At 37.7% G+C, this 18,437-nt stretch overlaps 1 protein-coding gene across 14 annotated transcripts in view; it reads right to left on the bottom strand.

Annotated features, from left to right (window-relative positions):
• The window catches only part of R3HDM1 (R3H domain containing 1), a 115,029-nt gene that overhangs the window by 9,083 nt on the left and 87,509 nt on the right, over positions 1-18,437 (bottom strand). For all 14 annotated transcript variants that reach the window (XM_008516914.2, XM_008516916.2, XM_008516918.2 and 11 more), the window contains 2 exons: positions 5,122-5,225; positions 2,860-3,032 (listed from right to left, as the gene is read on the bottom strand). In XM_008516914.2, coding sequence (XP_008515136.2) covers positions 2,860-3,032; positions 5,122-5,225 — 277 coding nt within the window. The remainder of the gene's footprint in view (positions 1-2,859; positions 3,033-5,121; positions 5,226-18,437) is intronic.

The raw sequence follows: 18,437 nt of genomic DNA, 5'->3' as shown, positions 1-18,437 counted from the left end.
TCTCTTTATTGCTATTTCCATTTTGTTCATATATTGTTTTCTTGATTTTCTCCACATCTTCCTTTTGTCCTTTGGGCATCTTTAAGACAGTCGTTCTAAAGTCTTTGTCTAGGAAATCTGCCATCAGGTCTTCTTCAGGGACAGTTTCTGTTAATTTATTTTTTCCTTTCAATGGGCCATATTTTCCCACTTCTTTGTATACCTTGTGATTTTTCTGTTGAAAATTGGACATTTGAATCTAATAATATGGTAATTGTGGAAATCAGATTCTCCTCTTTTCCCAGGGTTTGCTGTTTTTGCTTTTAGTTATTATTTTTGTTTATCGATCTTTGCAGGCTGTCTCTGTGCCAAGGATCAGCCTGAGGTGTAACCTCAGGTCTTAACCTGAGTGTAACCTCAGGTGTAACCTTAAGGTCTTCTCAGGGCTTTACTGAGCTTGTGCCTTTCCTTGGGTATGTGCAGTCTCTTTTTAATTTTTCTCATACATTTACTTCTTTTGAATGTTCTAATCTTTAATTTCTGGCTCCCAAAAGGGGTTAAAAAAGAAAAACAAAGGGAAGAAAAACAGAGCAGCAGCCCTTTAAATCCCCTGAAAGCTGGAGGGGGAGAGGTTTGCAACAATGTGGGGAGGTGCAACAACAAGCTACTGCCTCTGTCTATACTTCTGTGATCAGAAGCAGAAATCCACGACCAGAACATAAACTCTTTGTATTTGGAAGACAAGGTCATTTTAGCCCATCTTGGCTCCCAGAAGCTGCTCCAGGAAGATGTGCATAGTTGCTGGTCATGGGGCTGGGGGTAGAGGATGGGTAGCCGCAACTGTGCTAAGAGCTGAGATTGAAATTAATTGCAATTTATTGTCCAAGTTTTTTCCCCGACAGTTGCAAGCCTTCAATATACTCTAGAATTCTAAAATAGTTACGTCAGACATATTCTCCCAGTGCAATTATTTCTAGGTGGGGAGACAGATTCCTGGTGCTTCCTACTCTACCATCTCCCCAGAATCCTCTTTCCTCTAGTGATGATTCTTGCTTGTGGTTTCCAGGTGATTTCTAATTCCATCATTCCTTCTTATTTATTAGTTTACAATCTACTGTACAGAAGAGCTTCACTTTCTCCCACATTTATTCATTTATATCACTATGGACTCACAGACTCTTATTTTATTCTATGTGTGATCATTCATTTCCTAGTTATTTTATGCCCAAAGCCTTCAAGCCTGATTCTGTATCCTTTGACATCTCCATCATCCTTGGAGTACTTCATTACTGTCTGGCCCAGCAACGTGTTCCAGGATCATCTACCACCTTCCCTGAATGAACCCTAGCAACAGTGATTTTACTAAGGAGCCCTGGTTGCTTTAAGTGGAGAATGGTATCTCGAAACTACCATCTGGATAGTAGGTGTATCCTACTCTTTTTAGTACATACACTTAAGAATATTTTCCTAAATGGTACAGTAATTTATTTAATCAGTTACCCACTGTTGAATATCAAAACTATTTCCAGTTTTTCAATATTACAACAGAAAAGAAACAAGTATCATTGTACACATATTTTTCTATGCTTCTTTCACAATTTTTACTGGACAAAGTTCTAGAACTGAATTTGTGGATCAAAGGTTCTGCATTTTCTACATTTTGAAAAATGTCACTAAACTGTGCTCCAAAAAGAGCTGTATCAATTTATGGTACCACCAAGAGTGTACAATGGAGTCTGTAACTGAATATTTCTGCCAACACTACAAATTATTAGTCTTCCTAAATTTCCCCAACATTAATGTAGATAAAAAATATTTTTAACTTTTCAGCTGTTTAATGGCCATTGGCCATTTATAGTTTGTGTGAGCTAGTTTATAAATGACCTTTGCCCTATTTATTCTGCTATGATATTGTCATGTCCATTGAAAACATGTTTTTCTTTAGTTTATCTTAAAAAAAATGTAAAAACCCTATTTTAATGCTGTAAACTTTCAAGTATATAAAAGTGTAGATAAACGAGTCTAACAAACTTCCATGTACTCATCATCCAGCTTTGATTGTGGTCTCCCTTGCTTTTTTCCCCCTTAAAGTGTTTAAAGCAAATCTCAGATATCAGAGCATTTCACTTACAGACTCAGCCTTCATTTCAAACGCCATTTGTTAGAGAAATGGGGTCAATTTGTCCAGTAAAATATCCTACAGTATCATATAGGTTGTTTTTTTCTTCCTGTGTTTTCTGTACAGTAACAGCTCTACTTCAAGGCTTGCTAAGATTTGGGTTCACCTTTTTTGACAACAGCACATCATAGGTGATCCCGTGTCCTTCCTTCTACACCACATTAGGAGACAAACAATGTTTGGTTGACCCATTTTTAGTGATGCTACAATTGATTAATTGCTTCAAGTGTTGTCTGCCTAATCTATCCATTTTAAAGATAAACCTTTCCTGATCTTTTTGGCAACTGCTGGTGATTTTTACTTTGATCTATTAAGTGAATAGGATTCCAAAACAGTGATTTTTAAATTCTGCCATTGCTTTTACATTTATTAATTGTATTTTTCATGATGAAGAACATTCCCTCATAAACTTTCTGTTTACACTTAAAATATAGTTCAAACGGGAAAGGTAGAATAACTCCTTAATTCTTTTTCTTTATTTTAGAAGTAGTTTATCTTCTGACTTTTTAAAGTTTTTGAATGTGCAAAACTTGGGAAATAGTATTCAAATATTGAAAGAAATTGTCTGGATATAGGGAATGTTCAAACTCCTTTACTGATCTGTTTGAGAAGATTTCAAATTTAGTGTCAAGCTTTATAGGTCTTAAGTGACTAAAACGCTGAAAGCTTTAAAATTATAATAAACAACAGATGCATCTTACCTGAATAATATTGTCTACGTTGCTAAACTCCACACACTTTTGTCCTCTCTGGTGATCGCAGTAATATTTGTTTTGTTTCCACTGCGGGGGTGAGTGGGCTCGGGACTGTGGATTGTTCGGCACACTGAGCTGCATCATCACCATTCCTCCACCAGGCGGCAGAGGTGGCACAGCTGATAATGACAATTGGGACACTGCAATCAGTACACTTTAGGAACTAGCTGGTATCTTTAAACACCAAGATAATGCCAATAATTTTACATTTCTAAACAAAATTTTACTACTAGATATGCAAGCCAGATTTAAGCCCCAGTGCTTCATGCTACAAGTGCTGTGTGTTTAAAAAGGCATTAAAATTGACTGTAGACCTAAACATCTCACTTATCCTGAAAATAATAGGTCTACAGTTACTCAGTAAAGTCCAACTACCTACTACAGGACCTAGTAGAGAGAAGCACAATTGACATATGATCTATAAAAGCAGTTAATTTTTAAAATGAATTAATTTTAAAACAGGCATTGTTTTTTAAATACACAAAGATCTCTGGGAAAAATGAATCCTACAGATATTTAGACATACAGTAAAAAGTCATTTTTTTAATGAATTAATTTCATGCAGTGGAAAAAGTCTGAGACATGGGAATCAGAAAGCTTGATTTTAGGATGCTGAAATGTCCTATGACGCTGGGAAAACTAACCTCTTTTAACTGTGTTTTCTAATCTGAAAAAGGAGGCTAGGAAGATCTCCTTGGCTGACTTTAAAGAGCTATGATGACCACACGTATGTAGAAATAACTGGCTAACTGTACAGCAGAGATAAATGGACCATGAGATCTATCCCCTTATGTGACTCATTGCTCTTGTGTACCAGCGCTGCAGCCCTCCCAGTATCAGGCACCCACTTTGCCTGCCACTGGTTGCTTCAGTCTAAGTAAGGTGGGACCCTGTACCCACCTCCAAGGCCACAGTTTGCACCCTAGTAACCACAAGGGTAGTTTCCAGTTCTCTAGAAATAGAACCAACCTGACCTGGCAGACCAGAGAAGGGCTGACCGCTTAGGGACATCTCAAAGTTCTCCTCAGCCACAGCAGCCCATGCTGAATGCAGCCACTATTAGTCATTTACTTGATAATAATTTATTGTTTCTCTATTTCTCAGAGATTACACATGTCAACAAATCATTACATTAAAATATGGTGTTATGATTAAGGATTGTTTAAGACATTACGGAAGCAGAGAAAAAGAAGCAAGAAACACTGTTTTAAGGACTGAGGAAACCTTTGTAGAAGAAGTGATTTTTGAGTCAAACTTTAAGGATGAGCAGGATTTTGGCAAACAGAAAATGGTGGATGGGTATTCCAGGCAGTGGAGAGAACAGGTACAAAAGCATGTTGGCCTGAAAAAGCATAGGATATTGTACAATGACTTGAGCATAAAATTATAAATAGGAAGCCTACTTGCTAGGGAATTTAGATGGAGAATCCATGCCATTTTCTTACTCAGAGGAATGACAGGAAGAGACTTCTGTTTCAGGACAATAATTCTTGAACTGTGTTTGTGTGTTGGGGAGGAATAAGGTTGAACATGGTTTCGGGAAACAATGAAATAAGCAGAAACACAAGAGATTACTGCAAACAGGAAATGAAAAGAATTGACCCACAGTAGCAGCAGTGGGGAAGGAAATAAGGTATGGGATTTGAGGAAGTGGTGATGGCATGAAAGTGAAAGGGGAGAATAGAAGAGAGTTAATTATGACTTAGAAATTGTTTTGGTCCCTAGAAAGAAAGTGAGGTACAGACTGCAGGAAGAGGGAGAAATATTAAATCTAAAGTGCCTTCGACACATCTGGGTAGGGATGTAACACAGGCAGTTGGCCATATGGTCTTGTCTCAGCAAAAATAAGACCTGGGAGGTGTCAGCAATAAGCTGTAGTTGAAGCCTAGGAGGTGGCTGGATTACCGAGGACGAGCTTGAAGAGCAACGAGAGTGCCTAGGAAAGGCTCCCAGGGAACATCACCATCTACGAGGCAGGGGAGGAAGGAGAGTCTGAGGAGGAGAAACGGGTAGCAGTGTGGTAGTGGGAGCAGCAGAATACGAAGTGGACTGACCCTTTAACTCTGATTTTGCATGGGCACCCTAAATATCCTGGGTCTACCTCAGCACATAACAAGTTGAAAACCTTTTTCTAGAAATGCCTAAGGAACTTATTTTAATTATTTCTCAAATGGACAAACCATTTTTTTTTAAATTATCTATTCATACCTGCACACTGGTGGCTTTGAAGCTGCTGGGAATTGCACGGTGAAGTAGTTCGAGGAAACTGTACTTGGTCTGATCCTGGATGTTGCAAGTAACCTACTGATGAGCTATGAAAAAAAAAATCAAACAAACACAAAAACACAGCACAATGAGATGGAGATGGCCATAAAGATTCTTGAATGAACAGTCCTACCACTTATTTAAATGAAATTATTTTTCAAATTGGCTAGCAGTAAAAGTTAAATCTAACTCTCTTCTGTGTCATAAATAATTACCTTTTGCATAAAAATCACTTTATGTTTATGGCAATAACACTAATTTTTTAAAACTAGGAAAAAAAACCTCCTGATTTCATTGTTCTTACCGTTTTATAACTTATTCTAAATTATGATTTTTATATTGTTCAAATAATTATTTAAAAAAGAAGGGAAATAACTAATTTTATAAAATAAAAAGGTAATTTATTTGGATTTTACCAAATTATATATTACAAAAGAAAACATGCAGTTTGACAATGACGAGACTCAGAAAAAATATTTTATTGCTTAAAAAGATATGCTATCTAAGAATAAAGGAAACTATAACATGATTCTGATATATTCTAACATAAATACAACAATAAAAGGCTGTTAGCGTAACACCGTTAAGTTATTGTTGTATTTTCAAGTTAGTCTTTCAGGGTCAAACTAATACCGGATTTGTCAATACGTCTTGAAAATTTTCTGTTTAGCAATTTCTTTCAGGAAAATAGTTTCAAATCACAGAGTAATACTATTAATTCTTTCTGAGAATTCTCAAGAAATCAGATATCTTAATTTATATATAAAACCCTATTAGTTACCAGTCTTTTCCCATCATTTAGATAAACTTCCTTTACGTAGTATCATTTCTTAATCTGGCTTTAACAACCTTTTGCACTCGCATCTCACCTGACTGCATTAACAATACTACATTAGATCCAACTACTGAAGAAGAGAGAATATAGGGAAACACGTTAAACACCACCATGATGACACAATCGTTAACATCCAGACTATGGGACACTCTACAAGACAAATGTGTGAAAACATAAGCAATATTTGTGGGGTAATACCAATTGGATATTTGATATTGTTATGAAATTAACTTGTTAAATTTTTTTTTTTGAGGAAGATTAGCCCTGCGCTAACTACTGCCAACCCTCCTCTTTTTGCTGAGGAAGACTGGCCCTGAGCTAACATCCATGCCCATCTTCCTCCACTTTATATGTGGGACGCCTACCACAGAATGGCTTGCCAAGTGGTGCCATGTCCGCACCTGGGATCCGAACCGGCAAACCCCGGGCCACCGAGAAGCGGAACGTGTGAACTTAACCACTGCACCTCTGGGCCAGCCCCTAACTTGTTAAATTTTTTAAGATGTGAAATAGTTTTGTAGTTAGGTAGGTTTTTAGAAAACTTTCTAGGGATACTTATACTGAAATGCTCATGAATGAAATTATATGATATCTGGATTTATTTTAAAATAATATGGGAGGAGGATAAAGTAGAAGTTTAGATGAAAACAGATTAGTTAATAACTATAGAAACTAAGTGGTGGGTACATGGCGGTTCAGTACAGTTTTGTTTACGTTGATGTATATTTAAAAATGTCCATAATAAAAAGTTAAAAAACAGTTCTCTAATTCAGGCTGACAATTCTCCAATGAATAAGAATTAGGAAATTGTTACTTTTTAATTTTTAAAATTTTTCCTTTTTCTCCCAAAGCCCCCAGTACATAGTTGTGTATTTTTAGTTGTGGGTCCCTCTAGTTGTGGCATGTGGGAGGCCGCCTCAGCATGGCTTGATGAGCGGTGCCATGTCCGCGCCCAGGATTCGAGACGGTGAAACCCTGGGCCGCCGAAGCAGAGCACGTGAACTTAACCACTCGGCCATGGGGCCAGCCCCATTATTGTTTTTTAGTGGCAGTAACTCAGTGTGGTTCAATAAAAGGGAATAAGAAAAGGATGTAAAGTGAGGATTTCATAAAAAGTGATTTTTGACCATGTGACAAAATGTAAATACAGTACTTTCTTAAATTCATGTTAATTACGATTGGAATGTATTATGTGAGTATTAGCTACCTGTGGAAATAATAGACCTTAAGACGTGATTTGTAAAAGTCCTGCTACTAAGGAGAATCGGAAGTTTCACTATAGGGTGGAAGAGTTTTTAGGTTCTGTTCTAACTGGGATAAACGCTCCCTTGGATCATGCAGTGTCCCCCACCTTGATCTTGTTCACTAAGCACATTCTTATGGCTTACTCAAGTTCTGAGGCACAGGGATGACAGGAAGCCACCCTGAATAGGGACGAGAATATTCAGGTCACTGAGATGAGCAATATATCCCACACTACGAAAATGCAAATTACTATTCCAGTTACCATGCTAGTGGTTTTTAGTTTTACAGTTAGTATATTGGTTTTCTAGCACTAGATTATCCCTTAGGTAAATGAATTATAAAACTGAGTTCCAAGACTCTACTTGTCTCTCCCAAAAGACATAAAGACACCTCAAGGGACACAGACTGGGCAATGAGCAGTCCTCTTAAATCCTTTAAATGCTCTATTTCAATTGTTATCTAACTTGCTTTCTACAAAGGCAGAACTAGAACACATCAGAAAAAAGAAAAGCAAAAGAGTTAGCTTTTAAATATCACTCTCATTTAAAAAAAACAAATGCTTATGTAATACACCAAAAAGGAAAAACTGTTTCGTAGTAACTTAGCAAAAATTTCTCCTTTGGAAGATAGGATAGAAACAGAAAGAAGGGGACTTTTTAAAGTAAAACATCAGGCCTAATCCTTGAAGAAATTCATATTCTACTCTTGAACAGGAAAATAAAACATCAATCTCATGAACCCATTTGGTTCCAAACATCCTGAAAAGTCCTGACTTAAAACTATGAATGTGTAAATTAAAACTAATTAATAATATCACTTTCAAATGTATTAAAGGTCATTGCAACAAAAATTAGTCTTGCCACTTAGACCAACTGCTGTGCCATACTTTTTAGGAGCTGCCTCTTCTCAGTGTGTGGGACAGACAGTCAAACTGCTGCAAAATGCCTCTATGGGATCAACGGAGATTGATAACTGACATGATAAAATATCCAACAACTTCCTTCCTCTGGGTTTCCTATAGCATTCATCTTACTCCTATAATGTTCTATGATAATTCATAGGTAGAGATTCCCCTTTCCTCCAGTCATTTATTTCCTCACTCTTACTGTATTTTGGAATCAAAGCCACGATTGAAAAAATGATACACACATTACATATATATTTAAAATGAGAGACTTCCTGTGGTCTACCAAAGGGTGAAGAATTTTTTCCTATGTCATATAACCCTTTATGAATGCTTAAAATTGGCCTTTTAAGGGGTGGTATTGATGTTATTTTGGTTAGACAATGGTACTCTATTTAATAACCCCACAGTGTGAGTGGAAATTAATGCTTGATAGTAAGATGTACTCATTAGAAGTGATATTACATTGCTCTCTATTTCAGTGGCTTTTGACAGGGATTTGGGTGTCAGAAGGCAGCATGGGTTTGAAGTTCAAACTCTACTTATTTGTTGTATGACTTTGAACATATTATTTGAGCTTCAGCTCTCTGATCAATAAACATTTGATTAACACCTGCCTTACCAAATTACGATAGAAGACTTGGCCAAATAATTCAAACTACAAATAGGCAAATGCAAAAATGTACAGCTTCACTAATAATCAGAGCCAAATTAAAATGAAATATGTTGCTATTTATGAAACATGAAAATAATGAAAATGAATCAGTACCCACAGGGACTATAAATCAAAGAAAGATTTTGTCAAAACGTACCAGGGACCCTAAACAGTCATTATCTTTTGACCTATTAATTCCCTTCCAAGAACTCTATGCCAAGGAAGAAATGCAAGTTGCTCCAAAGATGGTTCAATAAAGTGGAAAAAATGTTTATGACCTACATGCTTTACATACAACAGGCTAAACTACTGTATATTCATAAAATCGAATGGCACGCTTAATTAATGAAAATACATGTCAAATAAAACTTCTATTGTACAATATTTTGGGTTTTCCCTTCAATGCAAATGGCCAACTTTTCTGGGCTTTCTGGTTAAATGCTCATATTTACAGAAATATTCATTTATAGCTCATCTATTCCCAAATGTGAAATATTTAAAAAAACTGAATAGATTAAAAAATAGAGAACAGAAACTATTATTTAAAAGACAAAAAAAGAAGGAGTAGGGATATATGGGATAAGACTGTTACTTTCATTGACCACTGAATCTAGCTTTGTGTTTCCTGGAAGCTAAGACAAAATGGCGAACCCAGAGGATTATACAGCTCTGCCAGGATGATAAAGGAAGCATGTATTTAAGCCTCTGGCAGGTGCTGGATTACAGACATATCCTAACTGTATTCTATGATGAGTTTAAAGCATGTAGTTAATTATAGAGGAATCTAGTTTTTTGATACAAGATATGAGACACAGTTCATATTTTACTAGGAAACAGAGGGGCTGGGGTGCAATCTTGCCTGAAGAGAGGATTATTTCCCATTAAATTAATAGGTGGGATACAGAAGTACCTGCAGTAAAGGCTAACATTTTCCTTAATAATGAACTTTGTATTTCTTTAGCACTTGTATGAGACCCAAGGGTCCACACTACACATTTCACATAAAAGATGCCTTTGGCTTGAGAACTGTAAGAGCAGCTATTATCAAACAGAATCAACCACAAAGATATCTCTGGTGCTCCTGGGAGAATGGCTGGTTTTGCTAAGGGCCATAGTCTAACCAATCCACTAGGATGAACTATCATCAAGCAGCTATGTTAGTGGACCTGTTGGATACATTACTTTAGTACTTGATTGATTTGGTGGAAAACATCTGCCAAACAGTAATTTTAGTTTTAGTATAGCAGATCCTAAGCTGCTCTTTCTGGCAATAATTTAGCTACTTATTAAGTCTGCTCCTAAGGTGAGAACACGAAACCACCACTGGCACCGAGGATGATGCTTACACACCTGTGTAATACAGCTAAAGAATACACATCCCATTCCTTAAACAGCTTCATCAAATCTTTTAATATAATTTCAAAATGCAGGATGGTAGAATGTATAATTCCATTTTTTTTTAAAGCAGTATTAGCCCTGAGCTAACTACTGCCAATCCTCCTCTTTTTGCTGAGGAAGACTGGCCCTGAGCTAACACCCACGCCCATCTTCCCCTACTTTATATGGGGACGCCTACCACAGCATGGTGTGCCAAGCAGTGCCACGTCCACACCCGGGATCCGAACCGGTGAACCCTGGGCCACCAAAGCGGAACGTGTGAACTTAACCGCTGTGCCACCGGGCCGGCCCCTAATTTCATATTTTTTAAGTCAAAATTTCACTTATTAGTGATTGACTTCTGGTATGATAGCATGAGTTCTGTTGACTGGCTCCCTAGCAAAACGGGTGAAAACTATAAAAAAAGCAACCACTTCCATATATGACAAACCCATAGCCAACATCATACTCAATGGGCAAAAACTGAATGCCATCCCCCTGAAAACAGGAACGAGACAAGGATGCCCTCTATCACCACTCTTATTTAACATAGTACTGGAGGTCCTGGCCAGAGCAATCAGGCAAGAAAAAGGAATCAAAGGAATCCAAATAGGGAGGGAAGAAGTGAAACTCTCACTGTTTGCAGACGACATGATCTTATATATAGGAAACCCCAAAGAATCCATTGGAAAACTGTTAGAAGTAATCAACAACTACAGCAAAGTTGCAGGGTATAAAATCAATTTGCATAAATCAGTAGCATTTCTATACTCCAGTCATGAACCAACAGAAAAAGAACTCAAGAATACAATACCATTCACAATTGCAACAAAAAGAATAAAATACCTTGGGGTAAATTTAACCAAGGAAGTGAAGACCTATATAATGAAAATTACAAGGCCTTTCTGAGAGAATTGGATGATGACATAAGGAGATGGAAAGACATTCCACGTACATGGATTGGAAGAATAAACATAGTTAAAATGTCCGTTCTACCTAAAGCAATCTACAGATTCAACGCCATCCCAATCAGAATCCCAATGACATTCTTTACAGAATTAGAACAAAGAATCCTAAAATTCATATGGGGCAACAAAAGACCCTGAATTTCTAAAGCAATCCTGAGAAAAAAAGAACAAAACGGGAGGCATCACAATCTCTGACTTCAAAACACACTACAAAGCTACAGTAATCAAAACAGCATGGTACTGGTACAAAAACATATGCACAGATCAATGGAACAGAATTGAAAGCCCAGAAATAAAACCACACATCTATGGACAGCTTATCTTTGACAAAGGAGCTGAGGGCATACAATGGAGAAAAGAAAGTCTTTTCAACAAATGGTGTTGGGAAAACTGGAAAGCCACATGTAAAAGAATGAAAATTGACCATTCTTTTTCACCATTCGCCAAAATAAATTCAAAATGGATCAAAGACCTAAAGGTGAGACCTGAAACCATAAGGCTTCTGGAAGAAAACGTAGGCAGTACACTCTTTGACATCAGTATTAAAAGGATCTTTTCGGACACCATGCCTTCTCAGAGAAGGGAAACAATAGAAAGAATAAACAAATGGGACTTCATCAGATTAAAGAGCTTCTTCAAGGCAAATGAAAACAGGATTGAAACAAAAAAACAACCCACTAACTGGGAAAAAATATTTGCAAGTCATACATCTGACAAAGGCTTAATATCCTTAATATATAAAGAACTCTCGCAACTCAACAACAAAACATCAAACAACCCAATCAAAAAATGGGCTGGAGACATGAACAGACATTTCTCCAAAGAAGATATACTGATGGCCAATAGACACATGAAAAGATGCTCATCATCACTGATCATCAGGGAAATGAAAATCAAAACTACACTAAGATATCACCTTACACCCGTTAGAATGACAAAAATGTCTAAAACTAATAGCAACAAATGTTGGGGAGGTTGCGGAGAAAAAGGAACCCTTATACACTGCTGGTGGGAATGCAAACTGGTGCAGCCACTATGGAAAACAGTATGGAGATTCCTCAAAAAACTAAAAATAGAACTACCATACGATCCAGCCATCCCACTACTGGGTATTTATCCAAAGAGCCTGAAGTCAGCAATCCCAAAAGTCCTATGCACCCCAATGTTTATTGCAGCACTGTTTACAATAGCCAAGACGTGGAAGCAACCTAAGTGCCCATCAACAGATGAATGGATAAAGAAGATGTGGTACATATATACAATGGAATACTACTCAGCTGCAAAACAGAACAAAATCTTTCCATTTGCAATAACATGGATGGACCTTGAGGGAATTATGTTAAGTGAAATAAACCAGCGAGAGAAGGATAATCTGTGTATGACTCCACTCATATGAGGAATTTAAAACTATGGACCAAGAACAGTTTAGTGGATACCAGGGGAAAGGTGGGGTGGGGGTGGGCACAGAGGGTGAAGTGGTGCACCTACAACATGACTGACAAACATTAATGTACAATTGAAATTTCACAAGATTGTAACTATCAATAACTCAATAAAAAAAAAAACACCATTTATAAATCGAAAAAAAAAAAAAGCAACCACTTAAAGCCTCTGGAGATGGTCCTAAGGATGAACAGCAAGTAAGAAATCCCGATTCAAGAGCATTACAAAAACTCGGTAGGAAAGATGAGTCTGCTATTTGAACCGAGACTGCTCTCTCCTGCCCCCCCCAGCTCAGCGAGGTGTAGACTCTACTCCAGAGAGAGCAGCCAAGACCACAGAGCTCCCTCTCCCAGCAGCACCCAGACGGAAGGCTTTCCTCCTAGGAGGAGTGGTGTTTCAGCTTTCTTATCCTGACCCAGGGTACCTATTGCTGAAGCTAAGTTCAGGGTGAGTGACACTGAGAGGTGGGAACTCTATTTTCCCAACCTGCACTGGCAGAACAGAGGACCTACTGTGGGTGTGACATGCTGAGAATACTGGGGCCCTGGCCAATCACTCTTGCCCCAGCTCCTGAAGTGGTGACTCCATGACAAGAGAGGTAAGTGGAGGACCCTAGGCTGTGGTTTCTTCACCCTCCACCAAGTGCTCAGCTCACAGGGGAGGATGTTAGTTTGAGAGAAGTGCACCTGACCACAACCTTAGCTCCAGAGCCCTGCCTCAGAGGTTTTTCTTGGGAGAAAACAGGCCATAAAACAGAGAACACCTAGTATCTTCCCAAAAGGATTGTCCTCAATTACAGCAGAGAGGGAAGAAGTTCAAGCCTACCGGTGCTCTCAAGAACAGCTAGGTTGTAGTAAAGACAGTTGGATTACTTTGCAGAGCAATTTATGTGCTAGGGCAATAAAAACAACAGAGCAACAAGCTGGCAGTTAGCGGAGTGTAAAGTTGGGTGTTGTCAGGAAAAGAGAGGAATAGAGTCCTATCGAAATCACTGTCATCTCGGGACAACTGTGAGATACCCAAAGCTTTCCCTGCATGACATGTGGAACAACACCAGAGGCTGAACATTTGAAGGGGGTGTGTGTGTGTTGTTCACTTAAATAATCTAGTCCGTCACTAAACAAATAAACAAGCGAACAACAATAACAAGTACCCAGAGTTGCTACAATATATTATCTAAAATGTCCAATTAAAAGAAATTGCAAGGCATTCAAAGAAATAGGAAAATATGATTCACATATTGAATAAAACCAGGGAACAGAAATTGCCTGTGTTAAAGAACAGATTTTTCACATTTATCAGAAAAAGACCATAAAGTAGCCACTATAAACATGTTCAGAGAACCAAAGGAAATCATGATTAAAGAAGAAATGGTGACAATGCTGCATTAACAAATAGAGAATAGTAATAAAGAGATAGAAATTATAAAAAATAGAAATTATGGAGTTGAAAAATAGCTAAAAAAAATTCATTAGAAGGACTCAACAGCAGATGTGAAGTGGCAGAAGAAAGAATAAGTGAACTTGAGGACAGACTGAGAGATTATGCAAGCTAAAGAACAGAGAGAAAAAGAGCCTCTGAGAAATGGGGACATCATTTAAACACACTAACACAGGTATAATGCGATTATCAAGAGGAAGAAAAAATATTCCAAGAAAAAATGGCTGAAAACATAAAAAATTTATTGAAAAACGATAACCTACTCATCCAGGAGCCTCAACAAACTCTAAGCAGGATAAATGCAAAAAGATCCAAAGAGACATCATAGTAAAAATGCTAAAAGTCAAAGACAAGCAGCAAGAGAAAAATGACTAGTTACTTATAATGGAACCCCAATAAGACTAACACAGAGGCTGGCCCTGTGGCATAGTGGCTGAGTTTGGCGGGCTCTGCTTCGGTGGCCCAGGTTTGTGGATTCGGATCCCGGTGCAGACCTACACCATCTGACGCCCATGCTATGGTGGTGACCCACATATAAAGTAGAGGAAGACTGGCACAGATGTTAGCTCAGGGCTAATCTTCCTCACTAAAAAAAAAAAAAAAAGGAAAAACAAAGACTAACATAGGTGACCTCCCAGCAGACATGATGGAGGCCAGAAGGCAGTGGGACAACACAGTCCAAGTGGTCAAAGAACCAAATCTGTCAACCAAGATTACTATATTCAGCAAAGCTATCTTTCAAAAGTGAAGGTGAAACAAAGACTTTCCCAAGTAAACAAAAACTAAGAATCTGCTGCTGGCAGACACACCTTACAATAAATACTAATTAGAATCCACACAAAAAGATAAAGAATACCAGTATTATAGACTGAATGTTTGCATGCCCCCAAAATTCATATGTTGAAGTCTTACCCCCAATGTGATGGGTTTTGGAGATGGGGCCTGTAAGAGGTAACTAGGGTTAGATGAGGTCATGTGGGTGGGGCCCTGATCCAATGGGATTAGTGCCCTTATAAGAAGAAACATCATAGAGCTTGCTCTCACTCGCTGCGTGCACATACTGGGTAAAGACCACGTGAGCACACAGAGAGAAGGTTGTCTCCAACCCAAGGGGGAGAACCCTGACCAGACACCAACCCTGCTGGCACTTTGATCTGGGACTTCCAGTCTCCACAACACTGAGAAAACAAATTTCTCTTGTTTAAGCCACCCAGTCTATGGTATTTTGTCATGGCAGCCTGAGCAGACTAATACAACCAGTAGAGATAATTATATAATTGTAAAAGACAGTAGAAATGAATATTTTCCTCCTTTCTTCTAATTGATTTAAAAATCAACTGCATAAAATGAACTTACAAACACAATTTGTTGTTACAATTATTACCGTACCATCTGTAGGCATCTCCTTAGCCCAATTCAGCTTTGCTCTCACCCACCTCCGCTGTACTATTATTGGCAAATATATTACATTTCTATATATTATCATGAAAACATATGTCCAAACAAAAACTTACAAACTAATGTTTATAGCAGTACTATTCATAATAGTCAAAAGGTAGAAACAACCCAAATGTCTAGCAACTGACATATGGATAAACACATGTGGTATATCCATATGATGGAATATTATTCAGCTATAAAAAGGAATGAACTACTGATGCTACACATGGCTTAACCTTAAAAACACTTTGCTGAGTAACAGCAGCCAGTCATAAAAGACTACATATGATTCCACTCATAAAAACTGTCTACAGCAGGGAAACCGAGAGAGAAAGTCAGTAGATTAGTGGCTGGGAGATGGTGGTAGTGGTGGAGGGGTCAGAGGGTGACAGCTAAAAGACCGCAGGGTTTGTTTCCTTTTTTTTTAATCATCAGTATATTTACATTAAAAAAATTTTAATGGTGGTGGAATATACATAATTTACCATCTTACCCCTTTTTAAGTGTACAGTTCCATGCGAGTAAGTGCATTCACAATGTTGTACAATCATCAGGGCCACCCATCTCTAGAAGTCTTTTCATCTTGCAAAACTGATACTTTACCCATTAAACAGCAACTACCCATTCCTCCATTCCCCAGACCCTGGCAACCACAATTCTACTTTCTATTTCTATGAATTTGACTACTCTAGGTACTTCATAGAAGTAGAATCACACAATATTTGTCTTTTGTGATTGGCTTATTTCACTTAGAATAATGTCTTCAAGATTCATCCAGGTTGCAGCATGTATCAGACTTTCCTTCCTTTTTTTTCTAAAAAGATTGGCACCCGAGCTAACATCTGTTGCAAATCCTTTTTTTCCCCCTTTTATTTTCTTTCTCCTCAAAGCCCCCCAGTACATAGTTGTATGTCCCTCTGGTTGTGCTATGTGGGATGCCAGCTCAGTATGGCTTGATGAGCAGTGTTAAGTCTGCACCTAGGATCCGAACCAGTGAAACCCTGGGCTGCTGAAGCGGAGCGCGAACTTAACTACTCGGCCACGGGGCTGGCCCCTTTCCTTCCTTTTTAAGGCTGAATAAGATTCCATTTATGTGTACACCACATTTTGTTTATCGATTTATCTGTTGATGGATGCTTGGTTTGCTTCCAGCTCAGAGTTTCTTCTTGAGGCGAACAAAATGTTCTAAAATTGACTATGGTAATGAATATACTAAAAACTATTAAATTGTACACTTTAAGTGGGTGAGTTGTATGGTATGTGAATTTTATCTCAATGATGCTGTTTACAAACAAGATAAATAAGCAAATGGCAGAAAGGACAAAAATGGTGCATATATAAAAGGTATTCGCTAAGTGCTATTAAATGAAGTTGCCCACAAAAAGGTTAATGCTTTAGGAGAACTAACAGCATGGGAAACACTACATAAATGTTATGCCATCATGCCTCTCTTCTCTTTATGGTTTTGCAAACATCATGACTGCTATTTCAAATTATTAGTTTTTTGATGGGAGAAAAGGATCCAGTGTATTCTTCTCAAGCAATAATTAATTCATTTGAGAAGCAAGCCCTGCATCTGCCACAGCTTTTAGTGGCTGCTAAAGACGATGTCTTTGAAAATTTATGAACAGTTGGCAAGGTGTGCTAGGAAGTCATTTGGTTTTCTGCATTTTCAAACCATCTGCTATCTTATTGCCAATGACAGTTAAACAAACTTTCTGAATTTAATAATATTACTGAGTAAACTAATGAGCTGTGTTTCCTGAAGATGCTGTAAGCAATCAATATAATCCATTTGGGGACTATAGTAGTCTGAGCATCACACATTTAATTCTTCCGAATTAAACAGACTGAAGCAGTTAACAGAACAAACACTTTGAAACTCATTGGTCCCAATGTCTGATTCACTATCTCTGACAACTAAGCAAATTTCACTATAAATTAAACCAAACTTAATCAGCCTAGCAGGGGGAAAAAAAGGAAATAGAAAGTTTAAACCATTCAAAGATTACTCCATATTCCTTTTGGATCTTTTTTGTTAATAGGATTTTCCTATTAACAATAGCATTGAATACAATTTTAATTCTACTTGTGGTAAACTTCTAGACGTGGAATTACAGAATAAAAAAGTACAGCAGTTTTGCGTTTTATTAAATATCATAGGTCTGATTTACATAAAAATTGGCTTCATATGTCCAGCAATCAGCAATGTTTGTCTCCATGCATAGTACTGTTAACTGCTTTTATCCTCCTTCTTTTTGGGTAAAGTTGCCTTAATTCTCATTTCTTAAATTCCTGGTGAAAGTGAACATTTTCTCATGTGATAATTTGCTGTTAGTTTTCACCAAGTGAGTAAACTATTTATCTCCATGAATTATTTGTAGTCTTACTGCTACTATTCTAGAACAGAAAGAGGCGATAAAAACGTTTTATACAAGCTTTCATCAGACACATTTGTCACATTCCTCCACATTTTGCTGCTTTCCTTTTGAAATTTGTCTTAATTGTACTGGATCTTCACATTAAAAAAACTGTAAAATATTCATCTATTCTTTGATAATGCACTTCATATCTTGAATCTTAAATCAGTGAAAAAAGCAAAGTACCAAGAAGAGAATTTTATGAAAATTCTATCCACCTACCAATATCTCTATCTGTGCACTCTGCTTTTCCTCCATTTTTACCTAAGGCTAACCCAGTTCCCTTTGAGTGTTGACTCTCACCCTCCTTGGGGACCTTACAACTCTCCCCTCCCTCCTGTAGCTGCAAATCTTCTCTTTCTACTGTCTTTCCAAACACTTCTTTTCTCAATCAACAAAAAGATGCTCTCTAGACCTCATTTCCGCTTCCCATATAATATTGGAATTCAATGCTCCCCTTTATGAAAACAATTCTCCTCAAAAGTCTCTATTCATTTTCCTCAATTCCCCTCCTTCCATTCTCTTGGCTTTT

Source organism: Equus przewalskii, chromosome 17 (genome assembly GCF_037783145.1).
Source record: "Equus przewalskii isolate Varuska chromosome 17, EquPr2, whole genome shotgun sequence".
NCBI classification, from domain to species: domain Eukaryota; kingdom Metazoa; phylum Chordata; class Mammalia; order Perissodactyla; family Equidae; genus Equus; species Equus przewalskii.
The sequence above is the reverse complement of the archived record's forward strand: the minus strand, read 5'-3'. Positions and strand labels throughout refer to the sequence as shown.